At 45.9% G+C, this 15925-nt stretch overlaps 3 protein-coding genes across 4 annotated transcripts; all 3 read left to right on the forward strand.

Annotated features, from left to right (window-relative positions):
- Positions 1–3423: 3423 nt before the first annotated feature.
- Positions 3424–4662, forward strand: LOC121601738. Its single transcript, XM_041930544.1, has 3 exons — positions 3424–3626; positions 3694–3802; positions 3882–4662. Exons 1-3 carry the CDS (start codon positions 3514–3516, stop codon positions 3990–3992), a joined length of 333 nt encoding a protein of 110 aa, XP_041786478.1. The 5' UTR covers positions 3424–3513; the 3' UTR covers positions 3993–4662.
- A 5335-nt stretch (positions 4663–9997) lies between these two features.
- Positions 9998–11810, forward strand: LOC121601736 (holocytochrome c-type synthase-like). Of its 2 annotated transcripts, none has more exons than XM_041930543.1 (2): positions 9998–10141; positions 10301–11810. In XM_041930543.1, the coding sequence occupies exon 2, from the start codon at positions 10303–10305 to the stop codon at positions 11137–11139; it is 837 nt and encodes a 278-aa protein (XP_041786477.1). In that variant the 5' UTR covers positions 9998–10141; positions 10301–10302; the 3' UTR covers positions 11140–11810. The 2 variants fall into 2 exon arrangements, with proteins under 2 accessions (XP_041786477.1, XP_041786476.1); XM_041930542.1 differs by having other exon boundaries at positions 10000–10158.
- Positions 11811–11895: 85 nt separating this feature from the next.
- On the forward strand, positions 11896–15125 carry LOC121601735 (proline-, glutamic acid- and leucine-rich protein 1-like). The gene is made up of 2 exons (XM_041930541.1): positions 11896–12388; positions 12476–15125. The coding sequence occupies exons 1-2, from the start codon at positions 12284–12286 to the stop codon at positions 14936–14938; spliced, it is 2568 nt and encodes an 855-aa protein (XP_041786475.1). The 5' UTR covers positions 11896–12283; the 3' UTR covers positions 14939–15125.
- The last annotated feature ends 800 nt before the right edge of the window (positions 15126–15925 follow it).

Below are 15925 nucleotides of genomic sequence, written 5' to 3' on the forward strand. Positions count from 1 at the left end.
CTGTATTATGCACCGTTAGTTAAAAGAAAACACTTTCCAAAAAAAGATGTGATGTTCCTTCGTTACTACAGTATGACACATAGCAACGTAATAATAACGGATTTTTGCTGACATAAATAAACATTTCTTAATAGTCTAAAAATTTTCAATCTAACCTTTTTCTTCCAGAGTACATGGTTTTTTCTATTCCTTCCAAACGTTGATTCTAACAATTGAAACAGTTTCGTTCAAACCCTGCCCTTGCTCGTCTTGTCTATTGCCTCTCTTCGCAGTCTCTCAGCCCCGCACATTAACGCGGCTTACCGGCATGAGTGAGGCTGATAAAGATCCGCAAATGTGGTAGTGCGGACCCTTTCCCCTCCCTCTATCTCCCACCCACTAGCCTTTTCCCAATGGCAGCAAAAACGTGCTAGGGAGGGGGTACCTATTTGCTGTGGCACCGTGTGGAAAATAACGTGACTTTGCACCCATCCGACATCCGTTTCCTCCGTTCCCACCGCTGCTCCTTCCACACACACACACACACGATCACGTTTCACCCAACAACCCACACTATGGTCGCAGCCGATCGTTCACTGCTACTGAGTAGGGTAGGCATACCAACTGGGTAGTGCGAAATCATTCATTCCTCGCGTGTGACCGCGTGTCACGCCATAGCGGCCGCTCCACTAGGCGGTCGGAGTAGAGGAAGGGGGGAGGGGGATATGATGGTTTGGCTGGCGGCGAAGAACGAGAACTGCAGGAACACCGAATCTCGCCCCGGAATGCACTCACTCGTCCTCGGCCTGTCTAGCCAACGGAAACAAAAAGGGTGTTTCATCGCGCTCCATATGTTTCGCGTACGTTTCTGGCAGGCGGAAACGAAATGCGGCAAAGCGGAATGCTTTTGCTGCGCTGGCCCCGCGTCTCGCCACCGTTTGCACGCGATCACGTGGACACGCTTCCGAGGCCACCTGCGCCGGGTGGTTATGTGGTAGCAAAGTAAGATACCGCGGTAAAAGGTCAACGGTAACGTTGCATGGTTCTGGGTTTACTGTGCGTGGGAGCTTGATTATAGGGCGTATGGTGGAAGCCTCAATGTGCCTCACTGTTGCAAACCCTACACCGTCTAAATGTGGATATTTAATCATAATCTTGAATGAAATTCCACAAGATACCGAATTGCTGGTTGAACTTTTTTCTTTCGGAACCATGGAGGTGAGCGAACCACGTGCTTGCACGTGGCAATACTGCACACAGTTTCCTCGTGGTGTGTCACGGGATTTTTGCAGCACACAAAGAAGTAGACAAACACTCTCTAACACACCGTCCATCGCTATCGTCGGTCGCAGTCTGGTGTCCGGTGAGTCAGCGAATTAATTCCGCGCCCCGTTAGCGTTGGATGCATTCCACTGTCTGTGTCTGTCCAGCCCGGTTGATATCACCTGATCAAACGCGGTAATGTGATTGATGATCCTTTGTTCCGCACGCAGTATGGTAATGACGCTCTGGCTGGTTTTATATTTCTGTGTTTCTCCTGCCGGTATTTGATTTACTTATTTTGATGTGATATGTTTCATCAACCACTTGCTTTAATCGCCGCTCAATCATGCAGCGCACCTGAAAAGCCCCCGGCCAAGCGCTATCTTATCGACGCTTTGTGCGGATTTCGTTCCGAACTGACCGCATCAATCGTGCACCCAGCCAGCTTGGTATTTGTTTTAGTGATGCGTTTTTTCCCCCTAACACTAGATGAGATGTATTTCACTTTCGTGTTTCGTCAAATATGGTTGCGGGTGCAGCACACAAGCACTAGAACACGGCAGAGCATCAACAAACGACCGATTGAACGACCGATAACGCGCACCGTTACCGATGCCGTGTCGATGGGTTAGGGTTGAACATGAAGGGTAAACAGAAGAACCTTCCTCAACCGGATCGAATATCACGTTCGTGTCCCTTGTGGAGTGTAACGTTTCCCAACCCCTGTGGCCGGCCCTATCACGTGCCCGCGTGATTGGCCCGACGGGTTCTCAGGCTCTCTGACTCGGCGATGGATTACGCGACCGCGGGTGGATGATAAGAGAGTGAGGGAGCTGCCCGGGAGCACCCAGTCGGCACACCGTCAATTTTACCAACGAAGATGTTGCCCCGTAAAACCATCTTGCACATTGCACTAACCGTAGGCGGGGAAGAGGAAGTGGCGCACGTTTGACATTTGAAATTGCGCACCGGCAGCGAAAACGTGCTCCTCCATCGTGGTGCCGACAGGTGCACCAGCCATGAAGTAACTACTCGAACAGCTCGTTTGTGTTACACTTGAGACATTTTGGGTTTGACATCTCGGATAGGAGTGGATTTGATCGATTTAGGTAACTTTTAATAGCTTCTACCTGTAAATAAATGCATGTATTGTAATCACCTAACAGAACCGGATTGGATATTTGGAGCGAAGCGATGTTGTGCTCGCCCTGTTTTCTGCAACCAGGATCTTGATGGAGGCGCGTTCCCTGCGGACGGTTGTCTGTTGTCGACCGGCGAACGTGAAGGGGCGAAAAACAAGGAAACTGTGGCCCGCACTTCACAACAAAGCGAAACATGATGGGTAGGAAGCATGGACGACATGGGGCAGTAAAAAAACCGAAAAACAACAGCAACAACCCAGACACTTCGTAGTCCCAGCCAAGCACGTGTACGCGACGCGAGCTGATCGTGCGTTCGGCTTCATTGTGGTGCTGTTGGGTGAGTTTCAGCCGATCCTACCCCATGGGAGAGGGGGTTATAAACCGAAACGAAGCGAAAAAAAAGCAGGAGAAACAAAACAGCTACAGCAATCGCGGTGCCGTTCGCCAAACACGTTTCTTTCAATGTCACGGAATGTCATTTACCTTCCCGGTTGTGTTAAAAAGTGGTTTCCTACCGGTACCGCGAGCGCCTGAACGAGCTGTAACGTTGAGGGTGTCTTCGGTTGGAAGGAGCTCGTGCAAAATGCCAATCTCCCTCGAGCGGCTAACAAAATCAAACAGCCGTAGATCAACGGTTTTCTGGCGGCAAAGAGTTTGCGACAAATGCCAAGTTTCTGATAATTGAAGCTAGCGGTAATGCAATGCCTAATCACTACGAGGCAAAATTATTTTGTACAAAACAATACAATTAAACAATTTCCTTCAGAAGCACCCGCAAAGGAAACCGTTAACCACAAAACTGAATAAAACTTCAACTCCATGTGTACCAAGGCGTACCCAACGCGCGAGCAAACAAATGCGCAGCCGACTATTAATCGCCACAAATGCCGCAAGCAGCAGCACCGTTGCCAACTTCACCCGCAGGAATGGACACACGCAGCGAGCGACTATCTTCAAGTGCGCGTATCGTTTTATTTTGCTGCTCGACACACAGCCGGCGAGATAACCTCACACAAATTCGGCTAAAGTGGCGCGCAGCGGCCATTTTGCAAAGGCTATCAGCAGCTCGAACCCGAAGGGGGTCTCTGATTAGTTCTAGTGCGACCGCAATCTCTGCCCCTGGCTCAAGATGTCTCAGAAGTGGGCCTGTGAGTACGCGTCATCGCTTTCAATCACACGATCACACGATCCACTTGGCGTTCACTGTACACAGACAGTTCTAGAAAATTGTTTCAAACACAGGTACTGGTACTTTGATCATCACTGGGACGATATGATCGATAAAAGTAACCTACCATCCCTCCCCAAGGATTAACAATGTACACTGCGAGAGGGTCGGCAAGGTGCTGGCAGGGCAGGTGAATAACATTACACTAATTATCCGTCACGCTAATGTTCGCACCCCAAACACAGGGAGGGTAAGTGGGAGAAAAATGTATTAAACCATACACTTTCATATGCTAGTTCGATTTCTCGTATATTCTCGTTCCCTCCTAGGTCCATCGTCCCAACAGTTGTGCCAACAGTTCGATAGCGATCAGAGAGGTTCAGCTTTACGTAACGTATCCTACGTACGGGCGGCCGGTTGGCGATGGCTTAGCAGCTTAGTGTGCCCAGCCCAACGCATCGATGGCGGGCGGGATTCTAAGTGCACACGAGGACAAACACTAACATATTCTGTGGACCCACATAGCGAGAGAGTGAGAGATAGAGAGAGATAGAGAGAGTGCTAGGGACAGAGGGAATGGTGCCCGTCTAATGTTACCGGTGTTATGAGACACACTCCACGTGCAACTCCACGTTCCATTAAATAATTCGCCGCTGCCGATGTCTATGTCGTTGAGTATACGTTGGTGGCTGGAACTCATCGAACCGGGCCATCGGTAACGTTTTCATTTAGTGGATTAAAATATTCGGTTTTAGCGCAAAGCCTGTATTCAGCAAAAAGCAACAAACAGTCAGAGTCCCTTTTGCTTAAGCTTCAGAAGCACGGCTGGTCACGATGCAGCAAATGTGTGCCTTTGTGTCTAACGATTTTTCCAAATGCCAAATGTCAACCTGAAGGAAGTGGATGGCGTCCTACAGTGTGGTAGCTATTGCGTGGCGTTACACGCTGCCCAACCGACCGGTACCTTGTGCGCTGCCACGTGCACGTGACGTCAACACGGGGTAGACGACACTGCACGACACCGGGCGCTGGTTAGTCAGCTTGAAGTTGGATACTATTTGTTGCCTTGCCTCTTGCAATGCTGCCGTGACAACCGAGATTCCCTCTTTGAAGAGGAATGGATTGGATTCATCCAATATCTCTAGCGCCAACGTACTTAACAGCGATAGCCTTGGGAAATAAGTTTTGGCAGAACAATATCACACCAGTTTTTTTACTGTTTGACAGTCAACTCAAGTTATTTGACCACTATATAGTACAATATACCACTATATAGTACACACCAGAAGTTATAGTACAATCATCTTGAGCTCTCGTTTTCTTCTCTCCCTGTCTCTCTCTCTCTAGAGGTCCTTTCAATTGCAAAAAAATATTGTGGGTGGCTTGTTTTTTCTAACCTACCAATTCCACAATCATTTATATGTTTGTGTCGCTTATCAGTCGCTTCCGTTAGATTTCCACCACGCAACCCGAATGCTTCGACGTTTTTTTTTTTTTCATTATCTGTCAACCTGTAAAGCTTCGACTCAAGGCAGGGTGATATCAGTATTCACGCGAATTTTAAAGTTTCTGCCCACCAAACGTGACCTTCGTGAAGGTCTCCGCTGGGGTGGGTGTGTGAGCGCGCGTTGTTACCTGGCACCGGAGTCTTATCGCCACCGTTATAGCTGATTTCTGTTCACGAGCCAAGGAGCTGCTCCCGGCTGGTCACGAGATACGGAGCCCTGTTTGCAAAACACTACACAAGCCCTTTAAGCTTCGGGCGACATGACGCACAACACACGATCATTGTGCCGTGCGGTGTGCTTATCGATTTGAGGTTCACTTCTTCTTCCCACGTCACGTTTGGCCTCTTCGCGGTACCATGCGTCTCCATAATGAAGCCCGTAACCAATACACTCAAATGTAACGTAAGTGTAGACATTTAGTTTAGTTTTCTAGCCAATTCGATGGTTTAAGTTCATTTGCATGTTTTCACATACGTGGGAGCGCAAATGTTACAACTTACTGCCATGCCATAAACATAACCTGATTTGGAATTATGCTGCAAAAAATAGATATTCACATACCCGCAATTTCTTTTCCACACTTCTCTCTGCTAGCTCCATTATGAAAAGTTAATTTATCAACCCACCAAGGTAGAAAATTGCGCATTATCAAGACCTAATTGCTAGAAGAAATTTGATAAAACATGCCGTTCAAATGGTTTAAATTGTCGCCACTAACCTAATGCCATTGGCCATGGCATAGGGAAACTCGGGCAAACATACATATGCTTGTACTGGCTCATATCAATAGCTTGCGTGTGCACACGTTACCATCCCTTATCAGCCACGTACCCCATGGTAAGTTGGGCCGGGCATCCCAGCGTTGCGATTGTGAGCGTCTCAAGTCCGGTCAAGTTTATGGACCGGTTACGCAATGGTTTTGTTCGTTTCTACAAATGAGTTTATTGGGCAATCATGTATAGCTGGTTTATAAAATGCTACCAGCAAAAAGAGATGCAAATACAGGTATTTATTTCTCGTGCGAGCGTTCAGATAAGCATTGCTCTCTTTCTATTTGGGTAATATGAGCATAAGTAAACGAACACATACATCATAAATTGGTACGCCCTCAAAGAGCAATAGTGAAATCCCTCTGCCGTGTGGTTATGTCGCTAATCTGGCTTTTGTCACGGTTTCGTAAGGAAGTGTTTACGTTTTCTACCATTGCTACGGTAAATAGCAGAAGGCATTTTCTTTGTTCTTTGTATCAGTGCCACCACTAGTGAAGAAGCCCCCTTTCGCACGCCAAAACCTTCACCCGGGGAAGTCGCTGACCGCCATGCAGCTTATTTTGTATACACTCTCGGTCACGTGTACGGCGTGCGTTAGAATGTGCAAATGACTCAAACTGCCGCCCTGGCCTACCGTTGGTCTGATTCAGTCGCACCGACTGGTGGTGATGGTGGTGTGCATTAGGTTCAGACGTAACCACACCCAGCACATGGTGTAGTTTTGTGGAAAATGCTCCGATTTCCATGTGCCGATCAACGTGATGGCACCGTGGGGGTAGCATCATTCACGATGACAGCGTGTCGAATGGTGTGCGTTTTCAAATACGGCTGTTCTTTGCACCGTAGATAGGTTTGGTGCTGAGCACTGCACGTGAGTATTAGCCGGTTGTAAACAAAAAAAAAAGAAACACGTGCGATTATGAACATTCTTGTACTTGTGGGAGGCATTTTTAGTGAGCAGAAGGAAGTGAAGAAAATTATGTTACACCACCTGTGTTAAACCTTATTTATGTCTCCCTGTATCTCCATGAACCAAACGTTACAGTTACCAAGAAGACAAAACTGTACATGACCTAACGTATGATAATCTAGAGCAAATCATCACGCAAAGTAATGATGCTAATACTAACACGTATAAAAAAAAAGTTTCCTATGACGGATGGCAACTACAGTCACACAGCTGGGAAATTCCTAATCCCACTCATCGTAAAGCTCACTAATTTCGAAAGAGGATTTGCATTGTAAACTCCGCCCAGCGATCACAATCTCACGCAGCGTGTATGCATCTTCCGTTGCGCCTATACGCGGCCAACAATCAAGTGCAGTCCATCGGTTAGTTCGTTCGACGAAGTAAACACCACACAATGGCCAACGGATTGATTGCGACGCGAGCCTTATCGATGGATCTGGCGAACAACAGGCTGTTACACATCCTGAGGCCTGACTGCTATCGGCTGACAAACGAAATGGCCGGTACTAGTGCTTAAAATAGCTCCTCGCTTTAGGACGGCTGGCTTGTGAGGAGCGTGACTGTAGGTACACCGGTACAGTGTACAGATGAAATAAAGTGCGAGACGCGTTGGCAAGATCGCTGCAATCGAAGTGATGTTTGGCTTGGCGATAACGCGTATCAGCGCTTCGTTCTCCGCTCGCTTACATTACTGTGCAAGCGACCGATAAGCACCGGCATGAGAAAGCACCCCAGGAAAACGTGGTTCATCAAATGAGATTATGGTAAATGCAACATCAACAAGTGCAGGCAATGAAGTCTCCAGATTACCTGTTGTGCATTAGTGGTCGTTATTATTGGTTCATCTAATTCGAATACAGAGTCTCTTGCCTTGAATTGAAAATTGTAATAAACTGGTTATATTTTTGGAATATACTCGCGGAAAAGGATTTATTCATGTTACACAAATTAATTGCTTATGAAAACTAATATTTCGAAAATCAATTATCCATAGCATACACAATTTGAAAAAAAAAACTGCTACAATCACGTGCTGCACTGTTATTGATAGCGTTACAATATGTAACGTTCGTAACGTTTCTATAATTAACAGTATCAATCATGAATTGTAACATGTTGATGGAAGTATGCAGCATAGCAATTGCTGAAATCAAATTGAAATTCACTGTCTCGGTCTCCTGAATCTTTTAATTTTACGTTGGTAAAGTGCAAAAATGATAAAATCTATTTTCCCCAACCCGACAACTGTGCGAAGACAGACGTGTACCAAAACATGCAACAACTGAACTCGAAGCTCAAAACAAGAACTGGAAAACCGGTTTCTGCGAGCTCGCCAACGTTCCTAATCGGTGCGATTTTCCCTCGCTGGCGAAGCTTTTTGTAAGTCGTTGTGATGGTTTTTGACGTTTCGAGCGAGGGTTTTTGAGAGTTAAGATAGCCGTCAAAAAGCTCGCTCTGGTTGGCGATTGTGTTGGTGGGCAAAATTAAATGACCAAAAAATAAATACACTCCATCACCTCCCCTCCCCTCCTCATTGACCCCACGGGGTCCTACATTTCATGTGTGTGCCATGTTAGCATCTGCACTCTGCCGTTTCACTTGCTCATACATGTTCCGCTATTGCAATTGCTGATTCGGTGGTGGTTGGTAGGCATTATTCGGTTGTTAAAGACCAACCCGTTGAAAGGTGTTAATATATCAAACTCATTTTGATAATTTTTATTAGAAAAGGAGAAATGAGATACATATTTCTCCCATCCTGATAATGAAGGGTGGACAAAGTGTAATTATTATGTGTTTTCAAAAGATATTATTCTAATTTAGCTTCACATAACTTTTGTTTGTATTAATTATAGCAAGAAAATATTAATTTAAAAAGAAATAAACACAAAAAAGATCATAAAAATCAGGATTTGAATACACGCTTTCTCGGTTCGGAATCAAAAGCGTTGTCACTGCTCTATTTGGCAGTTACATTAGTGAGGGTACAAAACCAGTATATAAACAAGCTAAGATGGCGGCAAGCTATCTGCTCTCGTTGAATCTAAAAGTTGAAAGATTTCGAAGAGAACCCGTTACATCCGTGAAAGTTTCGGTTGAAATCTTTATTCGCCTTCTAAGGCGACTAAGGGCGGTGGCAACGCTCATCGGATGCGATTTTATCGGACGTGATTTATATGGGATTTGACAGATAACGTCGGACGTGCGATTTCGTCGTCCGACGTTATCTGTCAAATCCCATATAAATCTCGTCCGATAAAATTGCATCCGATTAGCGTTGCCACCGCCCTAAGGCCTTAAATGCCTTCTGAATGCCTTCAAAGCCGTTTAATGCTGGTAGGGCGGTTCTTCATTTAATTGTACTATCGATGTATTCAATTGCCCGTCGATATGCATTCAGGTGCAGGAGGGCGTGTGAATACAGTCTGTTCTCGAGTTACACGGTTCTCGACTTACGCGGATTCGGAGATACGCAACGCAGAAACCGCGTAACTCGGGAACAGACTGTATACCGATGTTTGTGGTTTGTGGTTCCCATTCTCCTACAAAACTGGTGCACTAAAATCTGTCTCAAGTGGTGGCCTTAAAAATAGCAAATTAACACATCAGAATAAGCGTACACTGTACCCGGTACAACATGACGCATTTGTGACAAAATGATGATCTGCAAGATGCAAAATACCACGCCTTGTTAATATAATGCTTAAGATCAAGCATTTTTTATCACACTTACTAGCCGTCAGATGTGTTATCTGGGTTCATCCAGGTCTTTCCTCGCGCTGATTTTTGCGTGTGCCTCTTTGAATTGAGGTCCTATGCGCTGCGCAGGTTTCCTACGGCCCTAACCCGTCAAATTAATTGAATTAATACTAAACAGTAATCGACTCCGATTTAAATTATTGAACAAAATTGCGCACATTAAATTTAGTCAACCACCAAGTTTGTTTACGTTTTTTCTCGCGTCCATACGCGCGAAAGAGATGGCATGTCAGAACGAGCGAGAACACACACATATGTGATGCGCGTAAATTGTCACCAACACAACGAAAGGCGTATGGACAAATGTGGAAGAAGCGTTCGATGTGAAATGGGGTGGGGGGAAAGGGTACATAAGAACTATTTGAAACGAGCACTGACGGCATGTAAAGGAAGGGTAGAGAAAATGAGCGAGATGCAGCGATATCCGAACGTCAAAAACCCTCGCCATGTTGTACGGGGATGGCAGCTCCTCGTTCAGCTGTCACAACACAAATCACATTGAGAAGCAAAGTTACGAAAACTTGAGAAATTTTAGCAAACTTACCACAAAACTAAGCCGAGTTTGATCAGCAAATCGTCCAGTGAGTCTATCCCACAGGTATACATTACAATGAAGAGATATCCATTCTTCGATTGATGCGTAGTGAATTATGTAACCCTACCGGTGTTACCATTCGGTCACCTGCGCAATTTACGCCCAGATTTTCATAAAGTTACATTATTGTACTGTTTCCTTCCAGCCATGGGAAACACGGTGTCTGCAGCTGAAAAGGTTGCCTCGAACATAGTGCCCAGCACCTTGACAAAGGTTGAAGATGCGGCACTACCGAAGGGACATCCACCGCTAGGCGATAAAGCAGCCATGTCCGGTAATCCTCCGCCCGAATGCCCGATGCACCAAAAACAGCAACCCAAAGAACAACCAGTGCTCGTATCCGAATGCCCGATTAAGCACGATGGAGCAGAAGTGAACCCGCTGAACATGATGCCACCGGCAAATCAAAATCCCGCCCCGGGCCAACCGTTCCCACTGCCTACCGAGCGCCAGGTGTCGTCGATTCCGAAAGCGACCACCGACGGTAAGCAAGAGTTTTGGGTGTACCCAAGCCAGCAGATGTTCTGGAATGCGATGCTGCGCAAGGGCTGGCGCTGGGAGAAGGACGATATAGCTCAGAAAGACATGGACGACATTATAAAGATACACAACGCCAACAATGAGCAGGCCTGGCAGGAGGTACTTAAGTGGGAAGCGCTGCACGCCCGCGAATGTGGCAATCCGCGGCTGAAGAGCTTCGGCGGCAAGGCAACCGATTACAGCCCGCGGGCTAAGATTCGCAACATGATGGGATACGAGCTGCCATTCGACCGACACGACTGGATCATCGATCGCTGTGGCAAGGATGTGCGCTACATCATTGACTACTACGACGGTGGCATGGTGGACGAGAAGTACAAATTTGCCCTGCTGGATGTGAGGCCCGCGATGGATTCGTTCGACAACGTGTGGGATCGCATGAAGGTGGCCTACATGCGATGGAAGTTCGAGCTGGAGGACAAACTGAAGGAGCTGACAAACTAAGCGAACTGGATCGCTGGCGCCATAAGAATTGTTTAGAATGTACGACAGCTTCTTTGAGATACGTTTCGCGCGACTTAGGATCAGAAAGTACCACGGTTGACGAAGGAGTACAATTAAATTATCTAGACTTACTGCACTCAACAATAACGAAAAAGTACCCTATGTTTGCAACACTTGCGTAGAGAATGTAACAAGTTCTCGGAATAAATTCTAGGCCTCGTCTTTTACCCACCTTAAAGAGTGCTTTTTTACATCAAAATAATCAAATTACGAATTTGGCGACATGGTTGCTGATGGCTAAATTTATAGTAGGTTGCAAGGTGGCAAGGTTACAGAGCTGCACATCAAAATTTGAAAGATCTCCTTTACTCTAAAGAGTACTCCGAAATTAATGACCACGCAACGCAATTAAAATAAGGTGCTTATGACGACCCCATAAGAACAAATCTAAAATCTAAAACCATATCCAAACCCATAGTGGTCCTGACACAAATAAATTACCTATTTTCTTCAAGAACTGCATATACTGAACCCATATCGAACCCATACCGGTCCAAGAATCGAACATAATCCTATCCCGGTCCTGGAACCGATCATGAACCCATCCCGGTCCTAGAACCTATCATAAACTTATACCGGTCCTGGAACCTATCACGAACTTACACCAGTCCTGGATCTGATGATGAACTTACACTGATCCAAAAATAGCTCCCGATTTAATACATTTTCTTAAACCAGTACCTGGAACTGTTGTGGATTTGGAACGATACTTCAACCGGGTCCGGATCTGGTACCGATTCATTTTCAGTTCCAGTCAACAAACTATACCTGGAAGTGAAAGTGCAGCACAGGATTAGTGTAGGGAGTGGCGTAGAAAATAGCGTGGAAATATTAGTAATACTTGTAAAGTAATAAAAAAGATTTTTTGCGTTTTATAAAAAAAGCGTTGAAAAAATATGATGCAAGCCCACTGTGCAAGGCAGACATTTGAGTATGACATTAGATCAACTTATTAGGCAACCCTGAACGGCACTGTCCACGCCTTCATTGTTTACGTTCAGGCCGGCGCACGTGTATTCTATACAAATTAATAAAAGTGATTGCTTTATTGTATTTCGTGTCTCGTAATACGTCCCCTTAAACGATGGAAGGTGTTGGGCAACTATTCGGGACCCATTTCGACAGTGACGATGGTTTGCTAACCGCCTTTCTGAACAATATAGATGAACATCAATCGTTTTGGTCAGACGTAAGTTGAAACATCGATTAGGTAGTCGCATTGCGAAGAGATTGCAAAATTCTAACTACATGTACGTTTTTATTTCGTGCTTTACAGCCTGAAAATGATCTAGACACAATATTCACCAAACTAGGCACCTTGCTAGCCAGTGCCAGAACGCGCGATCGTGGTTTAAGAATTCTCATCCACCTGCTGCCCGACTGCCCGCTGGATCTGATCGAGGAAAAGGCTCAGTTCTATCTGAACACTTGCACAAAAGTATGCGACCAGCGTGGCCCAACGCAAACCTTGCCGCTGGTGTACAAACTTCTTCAGCAGCTGTTACATCGCTCCCTGGGCTCGACCGAGCTGCACAAACTGTTTGTCAGCAATCTGGCCAAAATCCTCGAATCCGTTGGGCCCAAGCTAGAACCGACGGCGGTCCCATCGGCTTTGAGCTTTCTCGAGCTGGCCATGCAGCATTATGCTGGTGCTTGTGGCCCGTTGAAAAGTCGCATCGAGACGTTCCTTTACTCGCTGGTCGATTCTACCGATTGGTTTGTGGTCAACCGTACGGCCAACTGTTTGCTGCTGCTGCAACAAATCCGAGGCGGAGGACAGCACGGTTCGCTGCATAAGAAAACTTGGGAAGAGTACTATCTGAAGCTGATTGACACGATACACGATCTGTTGAATCAAATCTTTGCCCACACGCCGGAAACGTTTGACGAGGAGGAAAACCTTGAGTGTTTGAAGCTGCCTGACATTAGAACCACCGGAAATCCTATCCGTAAAGCGCACTTGATCGCCATACGTGCTTGCAATCTAATTACCTTTCTTGATCAAGCCATTGTAGGTGCGTACCCGGTGGGGAAGCCAATCACCCCGTTTAAAGCGTTAAATCTTGTACTTCGTGGGCTGTCCGTATCCTGTGAAGCGATGGGCAAAAATCCGATTGCGGAAAACATTGCATTCGGTGCGTTTTTACCGTCCATGCACTACGGGCTGTTGGAGGTGTTGGACGGGCTAGTGCTGGCCCTCGGCACCAATATGCTGATGTTTGGTGACACGATTTGCGAGATGTTCTCCAAGTGTCTCCGAGCGACCCAGAGCAACAGCCACGACTCGGAAGGTGCGAAAAAATCATTCATCCGCTTGCGAACGAAAATCTACGACAGCGTACAGCTGTGGTGTGAAAAGATGCGGTACGGCAGTAACATCGAAATGGTTAACGAAGCCCTGCTGGAACAGATAATGCGCGACATTACGCCGTACGAGAGCGAGGTAACGCTCAAGATGGGTGCCACCAGCAACAAGCGATTGTCGGCCAGAGCTAAGAGGAAGCTGCAGAAGGAGCAAAATGCAGCAACCGCACTTAACCAGAATCACTCTAGTGGTAGTGCAACGGCAGAAAACAAGGAGCTGTTCATTGATCATGGCAACGAGCCACTGTGCCGTGCTGCTTTGGCATGTTTGACCGCTCTGTTGCAGTCCGCCGGGTGTTTCATCAAACCCGTCACTCATAAACTATTGCAGGAGAAAATCGTTCCGCTGTGTTTTACTCTGGTAACCAACCACCAGCTAACCGGGCTATACGGCGACGCCCAGGTGCGTGTAGCTTTACTCCGTGCCTTTGCCGCTCTGATTGTGAATCCACACCACCACTGTCCACCGCCGCTGCAATATGCTAGCTATATTTTCAACACGCTGCAAACAACGGACTCCAGTGCGACCGTTCGGTCGGTGGCTGCAGAACTGGCCCGCACGATGGAACTGGTGGTACATCCTTGGAAGGAAACACTGTACTTCCCTGCGGACAAGTCCGCCATTAAGGATGCATTAGCGAACAAGGACAATCACCCGCTGGCGATGTTCACCGTCAAGCAGGTGGTTGTAACGAACGGTACCAACGGAGTGCACGATTCCTCTGATGTGATAATTCCATCAGTCGCAGAACCGGCAACTGGTACTTCGCCGTTAAAAGCTGCCAGTGCTCCTAGCGAGCCGGCCGTTGAACCAGCATACGAAAGTGAAGGTGAAATTAACGAATCACTAGCCGTAACAGAAGCAAGCGACGAGTCATTTATTGACGAAGAAGAACAGCAAATGACGGACGAACCTGTTGGATGGGTAGAACATGTAAACGTGTCCTCGCTAGATGATACAGTAAAGGAAAAGACAAACGCAATCGCCGACATCCCCGACGATACAGAATGTTATGATGCAGGCACTATTCATCCAATCGATGATGATGACAATGATGATGGAAAAACGAGTGATTCCGCTGTGGTGGCGGTGCTGGACAGTGATGAGGAACAGGGACAAGCACAGAATGAGGAACAGGAGGATGATGATGTGATGGAAGTGCCAATTGACGTAGAGCTATCTGCACCTAAATCCAACAGTGAAAAGAATAATTTGAAACATTCAATCGAAATAATTGACGATGATAACAGTAGCGTGTCGGCGAAGAAAGCCAAAATGTTGGGGCAGGACAGCTGTAACGGAAACACCGGTAAAACCAAGAACATCGACGAAATCGTAGAGGAAATGGTAGCCGAGTTCGTTGACGAACCATAAGTTGGTTATTAATTCCGCTAAGCTTTAGTAGGATCGAATGAATTATGAAGCTTGGGATACGTTAAAATCATGGCGTTTGTTTGTGTATCTTGAAATAAGCACATACTGAATAAAAAATACTGTTCTAGCAACTATACAATTTACCCTTGTTTATTGGTTTATCAATAACATGAAGTTAATGAAATAAAAATGAAAGACCGACCTAACATTCTCTATATTTCGTAACCTAATTCGTTAAATAGTCGTAGGCATGAAATCATCAGGTATTAGTAACGAATATAGGATCATATAGGCGAGAATATTTGAGAATTACTAAAAGCACTGCAGACCATAAATCTGTTACTACTGTTTTTCAAAGTGTATTAAATTTTCCAGAGAAGAACAATCCTTTTTGGGTATATTTTTCGAAACTAACATGAATGTACCCATAACATCTCATAAACTTATTCTACACAATCGTACATATCAATCGAGACCCTTAAGAGTCATTGAATCGAATGCAAGCTCAGTCGTATTATGTTTCGATTAAATTCTGAATATCAGCATAATTTTATGCACACTCGATTGCACATTCTGTATGGAAAAATAGATTTGCGTCAACTGTCTACAAACGAAAAAGGATTGAAAATAACTTGATACACACACTAGGAAACTTTGCAACAACTAGTGATTGATTGTCGGAATCGCATCCACGGCTCAAAACCATTTCCGATCTTAGCTATTCCGACGTCGAATCCGGCCAAATCAAACCAACAGTTCCATTCGGTGCCGTTCGAAGCCAATAGAGCAGTTTAGAGCCATTCGAAACCGTTGGAGTCATCGGTTGTACCACCGAATTTGACAATCTCCATGCCGCTGAGTAAAGGATTCATTCGGCTCCGATTTTTTTCCGACCTTAGAATGTTACATCATTGATGTTCGTTTGGAGCCACTTCTGTTTTTGTCATAATCATGCCACCATAAATGTTAATAAAAGTGATTGTTGCC

The sequence above is a fragment of the Anopheles merus genome, unplaced genomic scaffold (genome assembly GCF_017562075.2).
Source record: "Anopheles merus strain MAF unplaced genomic scaffold, AmerM5.1 LNR4000159, whole genome shotgun sequence".
NCBI classification, from domain to species: Eukaryota; Metazoa; Arthropoda; class Insecta; order Diptera; family Culicidae; genus Anopheles; species Anopheles merus.

Excerpts from the sequence above, each read along its gene's own strand:
- LOC121601738 (XM_041930544.1), top strand. The coding sequence starts at position 3,514 with ATGTCTCAGAAGTGGGCCTGTGAGTACGCGTCATCGCTTTCAATCACA. Across the intron at positions 3,627-3,693 it reads GAAAATTGTTTCAAACACAG|GATTAACAATGTACACTGCG; the intron begins GTACTGGTACTT and ends TCCCTCCCCAAG. Across the intron at positions 3,803-3,881 it reads GCACCCCAAACACAGGGAGG|GTCCATCGTCCCAACAGTTG; the intron begins GTAAGTGGGAGA and ends GTTCCCTCCTAG.
- LOC121601736 (XM_041930543.1), top strand. The coding sequence starts at position 10,303 with ATGGGAAACACGGTGTCTGCAGCTGAAAAGGTTGCCTCGAACATAGTG.
- LOC121601735 (XM_041930541.1), top strand. The coding sequence starts at position 12,284 with ATGGAAGGTGTTGGGCAACTATTCGGGACCCATTTCGACAGTGACGAT. Across the intron at positions 12,389-12,475 it reads ATCAATCGTTTTGGTCAGAC|CCTGAAAATGATCTAGACAC; the intron begins GTAAGTTGAAAC and ends CGTGCTTTACAG.